This window comes from Botryllus schlosseri, chromosome 1 (genome assembly GCF_051294905.1).
Source record: "Botryllus schlosseri isolate E-star chromosome 1, Bs_hap1, whole genome shotgun sequence".
Lineage (NCBI taxonomy): Eukaryota > Metazoa > Chordata > Ascidiacea > Stolidobranchia > Styelidae > Botryllus > Botryllus schlosseri.
The window spans coordinates 27,184,933-27,197,903 of NC_137236.1; the positions used below are offsets into that span (position 1 = coordinate 27,184,933).

Here is a 12,971-nt window from a genome sequence, read left to right on the forward strand (position 1 = left end):
GAATGTCCCAATGTCCACCGACTAACTTTAGATCGCATTCAGATGAACTCAAACATATTTGGTCAGTAAAGAGTTAATTTTACTTTGTTCTGATTGTGCAAGTAAGTTTCCCTACCTGTACCACTTTCTCCGGTGCCTATAAGCTATATACACTACTTCCATAGTACTTTCACTAAATAGAGTATTGTTTCAGATATGCCTGCATCCGTTTTATTAGTGCCAGCGCATTAAAACTGGTCGGAAAGGTCTCCGCATCACTGTAACTGAATATATTGTCTTAAATTGAACCTATTTATTGTGCCATTGGTAATTTTCTGTCATTCGTGAAGAAGCACTCAGGAATGTCTAAAGTGTTCATGCCCGACTAACCATTAACAGAGTGTGAACAAGCGACCAAATCTACTTTTGAAACTATACTTGAGCACTGCTCATCTCTTCATTTTATACTTCTAATACTTCGACGTTACTTCTACGTCTACTTGAGTAGGAACGCTGACTATTTGGCCACATCTGAGCTCAAGACAACAATGTTAAAGTTCTGGCAAGAGAAATACTAGTTACCAGTATAACAGCCCCTGCTAATATCCTGACGAATAGTAAACAACATAATATAGGACAAGCAATTTGCAGAGAGTAAATGTATTAGTTGCAACCAAGGTAACAGAAATTCAAAAGTAACATATATTCACGTGACAAGAAACGAAACTCAAAACAATATTGAATACCAGTGTTAGGTATTGCAATGTCGATTGGTTCATGATATGATTGCTTCCTGGAAAGCAAGTAATAGTATAGCATGGCATTTACCTTTAAATGATATCTCAGTTTCCGTTTATAAATTTGTTAACCGTTTAACGTATACTCAATATTTCTCTTCGCCTAAATACAGAAGGCTGGTTGCAATTAAAAGTATGGTAATCATTAGATAAGGATTATACATGACGTATACATCTCAATGTCACTGATAGTCCAAGTTAGAACGTTATCAGAGGGGAACGTACGAATCGTCAGAATCTTCTTCGGAACTTCATCTCGGAGAACTGAATGTAATGATAAGTTGAAGGAAAATTCTGGTCCTCCCACACAAAGCTATCCACGCCCCTCGTGCGAAATCCATTGAGATGGCTGTCGGCACAGGCGTGAAACCACCAAGCTCCTTTCCAGTAAGAAGCGCAATTCACACTTGAAGCTGCGTCGTGATCTGCGTCTTTCGTTGTGAATGGTTGATTGTTATGCCCCCCGAGTGAATCCGTGGCATTTCCGGAGTATCCGGACACGTTCAATATGTAGTTGGTGGAGCCAGGTCCGACTCGAAAATTGCTAAAATAACATGATGCGAAAAGTCTTGAATATGTAAGTAATATGCAATATCGATTTTTTTTTCTAACCTCATTGTGTAACAAAATTTGATTTGTAGATTCTCAAATCTCCCACTACACACGGAGGAAAAGTAATGTTTTCATTACCAAAATATTCAATAAATAATATAAATACTCATACGTCCAGCACTTGAAGCAAATAAATGAAGCGGCGTTGAAAGAGCTGTGATACAGCAAGATAATCTCGAAACCAGAGGTGGTACGTAACGAAATACTTCTACTGCAAGTAGATTTCGTCTACTTGTACTACTTCCTCTTGTAGTTATGTTTTGAATACTTCTAATTCTACATGACATATTTCAGTTTTCTAGGTAAAATTAGGCCTAGAATACTTACTTTTTTACTTACTTGGGAATAGCTACTTCCACTTATGATCGAGTAGAAATTTACGAAGTTACTTTTACTTCTACCCACGCTGGCTATTTTGACCACACCTCGCCTCGAATCCCCACAAAACAGATACGGAAAATACGGTGCCAAATAACAATATGCTTGCAGTATTTATGCGAGGTGGACCTGAAAGCACAGGGTCGCTACAAGCTCTAGCTCTAGAAATTCATTCCGTTTCGTCCGCTTTTAAACATAATTATCACGAAACGGTGCGATTAATATACGCGTACGGGGTCGATAAAACGTGCATTGAAGCATATTGCTGATTGATGCGAGTTTAGGAAATTTGAGTTTCTACATATTCGGTTCGCAAAAATAGCATCTATCTTGTTATCACGAGCTAGGGCTTCTACTGTATAGTTTCCTGGCGAAAATAATCTTCATAAAATCAGAATTTTTGATCAAACCAACCGATACAACCTGTATCCGGCATAGGTAATTCTACCGTCTATTCCAGGGGTCTCAAACTTGAATGTGATCGCCGGCCAGTTTCCTAGTTTTTGATAACGTCGCGGACCGCAGAATCAGCAATATAGGGGTATTTAACGTATTTCCAAGTAAATATTGTATGACGGGACCTTGCAGATTGACATCCCCCATCTCTTGGAAATGCGATTTACTAATGCAGTAATTCACGTCAGTATGCCACAAAAATTATATTTTGAGATATCTGAATAGCATTGCTGTGTTACCTGGTCGAGAGTACGCATAATTTGAAAAACAAACATGGGATGTGGACACCAAGCTAGAGGAAAAACGCATCATGTTATCATAAGAGATGCTGCGTTATAATTTGCAGCTATAGCGGACATTTGGATAGCCAAAAGTATAGGTAAAATATATTTGATTGATCTGATGTCACATCATTTGAGAAGTGTGGCGTAATCCAGGTTTCGGGTCTGTTCCTGATGAGTAGGCTATTGATCTTGTCAATGTCCAAGTCGAATTGATACAGCGTTAGAGTAACTTTCAAATAATCGAACAGATACATCACAATATAAATGTATTAGTAGGCCTAAATGTGACATAGTATTACAAACGCCCATCGCCAAAACAACCCATGGAGTTTGTCGCGGTGGCGCGTACAACTACGCTACTCATGACTCAACAACATGACTCAACAAAATGAAGAAATTTTTTGCAGCTTCCGGGGGGTCTCTGAGTATATAATCGTAGCTTCTGACGGGTCCACACCCTAATTGTTACGGACTTAATATTAGTACGTCATATGGAACGGGATGACATGATGTGTATATTCATATTTCTTCTTTTCCCACCAACTTCAGCAGCGGACCCGGATCCGAAAAGTACAGACTCACCTTAGGAATATAATACCGAAAGAATAAAGACAATGAACGAGGTTTTAGTGGGACTAGTGACTAAAGTCAATAACAAAAACCATGACCTACCGGTACTTGGCAGACAAATGAACTCCATGTAGCGTGATCATATTAATTTTCAACTCATAATCTCCTTCCCGTGTCATCTGATGTAACGCCTCCAGTCCTGATGAAAGATAATATCAGGTATCATAACTCTGCGGAATCGGTGTGACAAGAGCATTAGATTATTGACATATGTATTTGGAGCTGTTCATAACGAATTGCGCTACCACAGACTTATCATGTCTGGTTTATACATCATATCTTATTCGTGATACATTTTGATTACCTTATTTCGGAAGTAAAAACGTTTAATACTAGTAATTCATCAACATCTGTATAAAAATACCAAAATCAATGGTGGCGGTATAGCGTAGTGCCACGATCCACCGCTGCAACAGTAATAGGTTAAGGATTCCAGTTCGGCCGAGGTCGAATCTAAAATCCCAATTCAAATTTTGGATATTTATCTAGGCTACTCCTCGTCATCTCCATCGAGTAAGTAGTGTCTCATAGCATAAGGGAACAGGGGAAGTGCCGATCACAGGATCACATAATTTTAAGCTGTTGCACAATCCCGATCACTTTATGCCAACATTTGAAGGTTGAAACCAAGCATTCATCTTTGGCTCGCTGTTCGCAGTACACAGCAAGTTGGAACCTATGTGTTTTCGAACGTATATCTCATCGGTATCCAGGCCGTGTGCCTTTGGACCAGGGGCGGGCAACATACCAGTGTTGGGATCAAGTCACTACCTTCGAGTCACGAGTCATTTCGAGCCATTGCACATTTTGACTCGAGTCAAGTCAAGTCAATCGATTTTCGAAGGTGACTCGAGTCAAGTCAAGTCACTGGATTTTTGGAGGTGACTCGAGTCAAGTCGAGTCAAGTCAAGTCAAGTCAAGTCAAGTCAAGTCAAGTCAAGTCAAGTCACGAGTCAAGTCACAATTCAAGTCAAGTTAGCTTTTCGAAGTATGAGGCATGATTATGTCATTGCATTTTGCTGGGTGTCTGAAATACAGATTGAGTGGTCATCGATTCTGAACCAATGAACGAATACAGAGTTAAATATACACGCAAGAAGGCGCTGTATCGCTCATATATACGTAGAACTGCTAAACTACGTAAGTAATTGCATAGTCTCAGTTTATAGTTACCAGCCAAAATAGATAATAGAGAAACGAATTGATGAGATACAATATACATTCGAGCCTGCGCCAATGGTTGATGACTATATAAACTATATTCGAATTCAAATTCAATTAACCAAGACGTTTGATTAAGGTAAGAACAGAAAGCTGAAATACACATTTTACTATTAAATTACTTCACTATACTAGTTTACGACTTCGTAAGCTATAAGCTTCGATCACTTCGTTTGCGGTCAATTTATTTGGGAAAGAACAATGGAGGCACAGTGAAACGCATGATCATTGAATGATTAGTCGCTCTCACGGGTTACACGAGCGTTTCGCGAGCAACCCGATCATATGCAAGATACAATGATTTTTATCGACACCGATTACTTGATGACTTGAAATTGACTCGTGAATTTTGCTCCGAGTCACGAGTCAATCCACACTTTTGATACGCCGAGTCAAGTCAAGTCAAGTCATTTTAGAAAAGTGACTCGAGTCAAGTCAAGTCATACGAAAAAGGTGACTCGAGTCTGACGCGTGTCAAGTCATGACTCGAGTCATCCCAACACTGCAACATACGGCCGGGGAAGGGATTTTGAGCGGCCCGCAGATAGTCTCAGGTTATTTATGATAATGTGGCCTGCGGCTAAAGAGAGGTGCCAATGGAACTATTTGCTATGTTCAAGTCTACAGAAATTTGCGAGCAAACATTTTCGACCATGAAAACTAACAATCGAACTCAGGGGTGGGCAATTATATTTTCTCCGTTGGCCAAATGAGAAGCAGAAAATATAATGGCGGGCCGACTAAAGTTTTTTAGCTGTATGCCACAGCGGTATTATTTTTTTGTTTTAATTGAAAGCAGTGAATTGCAGTGTTAGTGTATGCTGCTCAGTGTATATGTTCAGCGAGAAGTAAGTGACGGTTAATTACCAACAAATAATATTTTCAGCCGTCATATTTCGAACAATGTTAAACATGAAACATTTTTAATTCTCTATAAAACCCTATCCGCGTTTTTCTATCAGGAAATTAAACTGTATTTGAGATACTACAGGCAATAAATTCAATAAATACTGTTTTGACCGCTATGCTTTCAACCTAAAATTCACATTATATACGATTTATTCCTTGTATATGTGGCAAGGTTGTAACCAAGTCACAAGGCTCCAAGTCGCAAGTCAATATCACTTTTATAGTTTTGACTCGAGTCATTTTCAATTCACCACCGAGTCAAGTCCGAGTCAAGGTAGCAAGATGAGGGTCGAGTCCGAGTCATGGTATTATGACTCGAGCCCGAGTCATGGTATTATGACTCGAGCCCGAGTCCAAGTCATCGTGTTGACAGCTCAATTACAGTCTTGTCAAACCCACTGTTATAACTCTGTCTGGTGATATCCAATGGTTCGCATTTATAACGTACTATAATTTCCCTCCGTTTTAGCAGTTTTGGTTGCATTTTCGAGTAGCAGTCAGTGTTGGGATGACTCGAGTCACCTTTTTCGTATGACTAGACTTGACTCGAGTCACTTTGCTAAAATGACTTGACTTAACTCGGCGTATCAGAAATGTGAATAGACTCGTGACTCGGAGCAAAATTCACGAGTCAATTTCAAGTCATCAAGTAATCGGCGTCGATAAAAATCACTATATCTTGCATAAGTTTGGATTGTTCGCGAAACGCTGGTGTAACCCGTGAGAGCGACCAGTCATTCAATGATCGTACGTTTTACTGAGGCTCCATTGTTTTCTCGCAAATAAATTGACATGAAACGAAATGATCGAAGCTTACAGCTTATGTTGTCGTGAACTAGTAGTAAAGTAATTTAATAGCAAATATATATTTCTGTAATCTTTTCTTACCCTAACCAAACCTCTTGTTTTATTGAATTGAATTTGGATAGAGTTTATATAGTTCTCAACCATATGCACAAGCTCGAATTGTATCATCTCAATTTGTAAATGGGTAATTTATAGTATTAATTTATCGCTTTGACTCGAGTCAACCCAAGAAAACCGAGTGACTTGACATTAACTCGAGACAAAATGTTCAATAACTCGAAGTGACTCGTGACTCGAAGGTAGTGACTTGATCCCAACACTGGTACCAGTACCAACAGACGAAATCTCAATAGCGTAGGTACTTATACCTTCGAAATTACAAGGAATGACGGTCTGGCCGTCATGTGCAATGAATCGAGTCCAAGTCGAGTCAATACACAGATTTACTCGAGTTGAGTCATTTTCATATTTCGAGCGAATGGCTCGAGTCAAGTCGAGTCATGACTCGAGTCATTACAACCCTGATATGTGGATAAATACACGATTACAGAATCCATTTAGGAATCCGGCCCGCCAAGTACTTCATTTTCATATATCCGGCCCGCCGACTGGAGAAGTTGCCCGCCCCTGCTTTGGACCAACCGGGTGGGGACCGATGATACGCTTGTGCAATTAATTTTAAACTTTCAAACGGCATATATTCATGTGTATATCCGCGGTAGGTAGAGCGTGGACCAAAGTGTTGAGCCAGCAAAAGCTCCGATTTTGGTGGATGAAGGTTTGGGGGGTAGAGAACAAATTATAATTTTTGATCGATTGGTACCACATCTCTACAATACGACTTGTCGACCAGATTTACCTTCGGGAGCACATAGGTGAGTGATTGGGTATACATTTGCGTCGTTACTGAACTTTACTTTTATCTGAATAACAACGCCGACTAATATACATTGAATGTTTGCAGGCGCATGAATAAGATGCATCTTACATCCACTGCGACTCAAATTTAGTTCAATGTTTATCATTATGTAAAGCCTACATGTACTCGTACCTAACCAGATATTTTCAAAATCTCCAAATCCGTTCACGTAGTCAGCCCAATTTCGGAAGAAATCGACATTGCCGTTCTTTCTTCGTTGAAAAACCTGTAATGGAAGTGGAAATGAAGCTTATCCTCTTGAACTTATGAAACATTCAACATACGGTCCAGTTTCCTCCTTCATCTCTGACGTCACAAAACACGTTCTTGAATCCGATTCCGGGAATGAGTAATCCGACCACACCACCAGTGTGGCTGTGTGCTAATTGTGACTCGATTTGAGCGCCTTCGCAGTTACTCGGTAAAAGAGTGTGAATAGCTACAAATCAGAGGTGTGATTTCAGAAAATTTGTTCCGAAACCCCATCAATCAACAACACACCTTTCTTTATTTTTCTATCGACGGTTCCTTCGGTCACAATGCTGTCAAAGATACTCCGGGGCCGAAGCCATTGTGCGCTATGGGCGGGATACGGTAAATATTCAAGCGTGCTTCCACCAGCAAGTCGAATCGTTCCATTAGCGGGTCGAATCCTTCCATTGGCGGGTAGAATCATTCCATTAGCGTGCCCATAAAGCCGCCTAGGTAGCCGTGGTAAAGGTGTCCATTCCGACGTTCTATTTGGGATTCTTGATGACCTCGTTCGTGATTTGAAGTATTCTTCGACCAAAGTCTTGTTATAGTTGCTCAGACGCCCCTGTCGGCACCAGAGGCCCCGGCACCCAATGGGTTTAGTTCTCGTTCCATTCTTGATTTTTGAAGCCGTCGTTTGTGATGCGAGGAAAAGTATAACCAGCAGAAAGGTTATGGCACTTGTTGGTGTTTCCATCTAATTTTTCAAATATATTTGATTAAGAGTTTGTGCTTAGACCTGTGCAGCATTGGTACCGTGAATCCAGTGAATGATTTCAGCCTATTATCATAATAGAACTCAATTTAGATACGTAACGGAAAACAGTTATTAGTTTGTTGGTCAATACATGACGTTTTCAGAAGTACCTGGTAACTTCCCATACTACACTTACGCGAAGGCAGTTTACGTTTGAAAGACCTGATACAAACCCGAAGATATTGACAAATATATCACCGCATTTCAAATTAAATGCATGAATATGTCATGGTATAGATATGTAATTTGTTGGTTTATGGGCATTACGGTCTATATACCCCTTGCACTCCTGAAATAAATATCGTGTTCATGGAATCATAATTGCCGGCCTGGCGACGAGACATCCTCTCTGCTATGCGTAGGGATAACTCTCTCGTAACTGAATGTATCGACCAAACACGTTCCTTTATATACCATCGTTTCAGGCGAAACTCTAGCTTTACTGAACCACCGATCGACTTCTCTCGGGTATATTCAAAGGTAGGAGTGCCCTACAGCATATCAACTGAGTGATTCCCGAAACGAACAACAATACCAAGAACACTAATCAATACTGCTTTCCGGTGCGTTAATTGATATTATGTGTGGTAAGAATTAAGTGCCCTACAGCTAGGTCGACCGAGTGATTGATGAATCCCGCAGCAATACCATGGACATTAGTTGATACTGCTTCCCAGTACGTCACTAACCGATGATTTGCTTCCGGCTATATATTTTTTATGCTAATAGGAACCACGACAGAACGCCTCAACTGAAAAAAATAGTACGCGGCTTCCTTTTTCTGAATACCATTATGTAAATTGCTCCATTTAAAACATTCAAAACCCGCAGCATTACCAGGAACATAGCCTACTTGTTACTCCTTCTCAATACCCGAATACCAGATAATTTATTCCCTGGAATGTATTTGTTCATATTCAAGCGGAGCACGGTATAAAGCCTTTATTAATAAATCATTTCACGGTTTCATTTTCTGAATAGAATTACGTAAATTTTTCGATCTGAAATACTTTCAATCGCTGAATAATGGGTACATACATTTAAATATTATATAATCGCCGAAATCAGCACCGCTATCGCTCGAACAGCACACAACGCAGAGTGGTCCAGCTTTCGTGAATTTTATCAGGATAACAGCGGGTTTATAGATGTCGCGCATTTATACCGTTGTTCGTTTTACAAAGCGATTGTTAAGCTAATTTCCAATATCTTCGTCGTATATACCACCTTTTAAGGAACACAGCTTGATAGCTCTCATTGACCATGTGATGCCAATCTCTGTAACTTTGCTATTGTGCCAAAAGCTCCAAAGGTTTTGAAATCACCTGTAAATTCCTTTCCTTTTGATTTTCTTCCTAATATTATGCATTTTCAAACGTCGTGATAATGTTGTCGATGAATCTGTCCGATTTTGTATTGTCTCTAGTACCCGTCATTATGACATCATCAAAGTAGGAATGATTTACAATGTCGAAGAATGTACCATTTCTGTGGTAAAAAGTGAATCATTGCCATTAGGTAGTCGCAACCAAAAATAATTTGGTACCTTTGTACCATGATTATTTCATACCGAGATGTGACCTTGCTGATCGTTGGTCAGGAAAATGTCGCTATCATGATTCTTCGTAGCGTTGGTAAAAATGTTTTGGATTTTATGATACCATCAATCGAGGTTTCAAAATATTCATGGTGGGAAGTTCGTATCCATCGAGACCAGTTTTCTCGGTGAAAAACAAAACCGCCGAAGTCTTTATTTTCGTTACGGCGGAAATGACTCTTACTGATCGTCTAGTGTACTACAATAAAATCTCAGCTAGGATTCGAGAACACGTATCATTGTGCATTGCCCTGATGCTAAATTGACCGGCATGATAATTATAGTTGCAGCCATGCAATGTAGATAGGCATGGCGTGGAAAATCAACGAACCGTGAGATAAACAGGACACCAAAGTCACGAAGACACGATGAAAATGTTATTCGATAAGCGAAGGGTGAAACACAGGAGCAGCTCCTTGTACCATTCTCTAAGGAGAGGTGGATTCGTTGGACGTAACGCATCAGCGCATAACGAATGCATGACGTATTACCATTGGGTTATCCGCAAGCAATATAGACGAATGGAAATATACCACATTCGCGTGAGCGTGTAAGGCAATCCAGTTTTGGAGCGGGAATTCTGTTTGTATGACGTAATGCAGCATCGCATAGCCGACAAACGTTTGTAATATTGTCGTTGGTGTATATCTACAAATAATGTCTAAAAAATGGTATTGACCTACGCGTGAGATCGTACAAAGATTCCGATTTCGGTCATCGGACTAGCGTATCGATTGGCTTATTTGAGAGTATTAAACTGAATTTATTCTCCGAAACGAGAACATTGAAGTTGACTTGTAATGGGAATATTGCATTACTGCATCAAAATTTATTGCATGGTCGATTCAGTTATGGTTATACGCAGAACTATGATAAATTATTGCAACACATAGGCGCATCGAGCGATATTTCGTATTTCACATTGATGCTGGAAACTCCTAATGATGATGTCCGACAATTCATGTGTCCAATATATGCATTACACCACGATTGACGATTGTACATGAATCATTTTCTGCTTCAAACGCTACACATATTACAGTTATACCTCTTACGATGGTAAGCCACCTCTGTGCGCAAGTGAATAAATTTCTCGCGTTGGCAAAGTTATTTCAACTGTTTCGTGACGTGACGTGACCTGTGTGTCGATCCATCAGAATACTTTGTAAGCATATCATTTTCAGTATAAACTGAATTGGTATACAGTAACATGTCTATCGATGGCAGGTTGCTTTACGAGTTCAAATATTATTACAGGTATGCATTCACACTAGGCTACATTTGAAAACTTGCGTCAGCTAATCACCAATATCTGTTCTCAGAGTGTTCACCGATTGATATTCGCTGGGTATAACTTCAAGGGTGGGGTAGGAGATCCTTGCAACTACATGCCAGTGACACTTCTTGATACTGCTTCCCAGTACGTCAATAACAGATGATTTATTCTCCGAAATGTTTTTTCATGTTAAACAGGACCACGGAACAGCGCCTCTACTATAAAAATAGTATACTGTTACCTTTTTCTGGTTACCGTTGCGTAAATTGGTTCATTTCAGAAATTTGAAACCCACAGCAATATCAGTAACACTGCTTGTTACGACTTCCCAATATAAATATATATATATATATATATATAATAATATAAATTCTATATATTACATAGCAGCCTGAATCGGTATCGATATCGACTGAACAACATACAACGCAGAGTGGTCCAGCTTTCTCAACTTTTATCAAGATAACAGGCGGTTTTCAGTTGCCGCTCACTTATACCGGGCATACCACCACAATGTTTTAAAACCTTCACTGAAATAAAGCCAGTGAAATATTCTACTTTATTGTAGTGTATAGTGTGGGATGATGTATCAAAAATGCGACTGCCCCATGTATCTGCCAATGCGTCGGAACTGATATTTTAGTCATCAGCAATAGGGATGGTGTGAACGTGAGGTGTGTGTCAGGTGAACCTCAGGAATTTATAGGTTCACGTTGACAAACGAACCTTGGTAGGTTCTGCACCGTGAACATTTTTCATGTATCACAGCTTTCACTTCATTATACCATCTTTGCTTGAAATTTATTGCATTTCAACTGCGGGCCATTATATGTCCATGTCGCTGGCAGCACAAAGAAAATCATCATCTTTACAATCTCATAAATTTTACTAGCTTTGTTACAAAAGTATGCTCGAATATAGTGAATCTTTTCTGTGAGCTTGACCCGCAATCACATAACATCAAGAGCGAAATGCACTACATGCAGGTAGTCAGCGAATGATGCTTATCCAACCAATCAATGAAATTGATATCGTTGTCTGATGTAAAAAATTTAGCAAGCGTATGTGGTCCATCTCGATTCCATATGTCTGTTGTATTATAAAAAAAAACAAATCCGTTGCGATTGGGGTGATGGCTATTGCTGTATGAAATGGTATACGCATAGCACACTCTGCTCAATATCAACGTATCAACACTCAGACGCGGAATGCATTGTCCGGTATGGCCGAGACCGTTATTAAGACGTAAATTATATTCCCTTGTAAGTCTTCGTAGAAATGTTGGCAAAGCGGCGCAAGATATTAATTTTATCGGATCATTATATCATTTGATTGCCCCAGTTGATACATTTGGCGACGTTCAAAACATCTATATCTACGTTAGCATTGTGGCATCATGTGGCGCGAGTCGTAGCTAGGTATCGTGTACATTATGGATGTCAAACATAGGGCCCGCGGGCCGCATCTGGCCCGCGAAGCAATTCGGAGTAGATTGAAAAATGCATGTATTATCCAGCACATTTCTCACGAATGTTGAGAATTTTAGCAGGAAATAATTCCATTAACTACTCCTTCAAGGCAGCACATGTCAAGTGTGTTTATAGGCCACATTATAGCGACCCGACAGGGGAAGCGAGTCCCGCAGTTGGTTAAGCACTGCCGCCACGACACGAATGGTGAGTGGCTCGAGTCTTGGCTCTGTCATGCTCATCTGGGCTCCTCAACGCCGAACTCGCTGTAAACACAGCGCATTGAAAAAGCTCAGAGGAAGAGAGAGCCGAACTCTTGAAAGATAGCAGCAAATGACTCATGACAAGTTTACTGAAATATTTGTATGTGTATGTGTACGTGTATGAAATTTACTATGCGGGCGCATATAACCAAGTTGTTGAAAGCGCCAATTAATGAGTGTCAATAAAACAAAACAACTAACCGCCTGGCTGCGGTGTTGTGGTTTCTAGTCACCATTAGGAGCAGAACCCTGACATTGACACCCAATTTCGAGAGGGCAAGATAGTGCAAATTCATTTCACTGACCAAAAACTAGTTATTCACAGAAGCGCAAACGTCAATGCGAAAAACGGAGAGTATAATAGA

At 40.0% G+C, this 12,971-nt stretch overlaps 1 protein-coding gene across 1 annotated transcript; it reads right to left on the reverse strand.

Annotated features, from left to right (window-relative positions):
* Nucleotides 1-677: 677 nt before the first annotated feature.
* On the reverse strand, nt 678-7,719 carry LOC145446493 (fibrinogen-like protein A). Its single transcript, XM_080324803.1, has 5 exons — nt 7,494-7,719; nt 7,277-7,431; nt 7,125-7,218; nt 3,179-3,275; nt 678-1,320 (listed from the first exon to the last, which is right to left on the reverse strand). The coding sequence occupies exons 1-5, from the start codon at nt 7,666-7,668 to the stop codon at nt 1,008-1,010; spliced, it is 834 nt and encodes a 277-aa protein (XP_080180929.1). The 5' UTR covers nt 7,669-7,719; the 3' UTR covers nt 678-1,007.
* Between the last annotated feature and the right edge of the window lie 5,252 nt (nt 7,720-12,971).

Coding starts and splice junctions, on each gene's coding strand:
- LOC145446493 (XM_080324803.1), bottom strand. CDS start 7,668: ATGATTCTACCCGCCAATGGAAGGATTCGACCCGCTAATGGAACGATT. Junction 7,432..7,493: donor CGATAGAAAAATAAAGAAAG/GTGTGTTGTTGA, acceptor TCTGATTTGTAG/CTATTCACACTCTTTTACCG. Junction 3,276..7,124: donor TTTTGAAAATATCTGGTTAG/GTACGAGTACAT, acceptor ATCTTTCATCAG/GACTGGAGGCGTTACATCAG.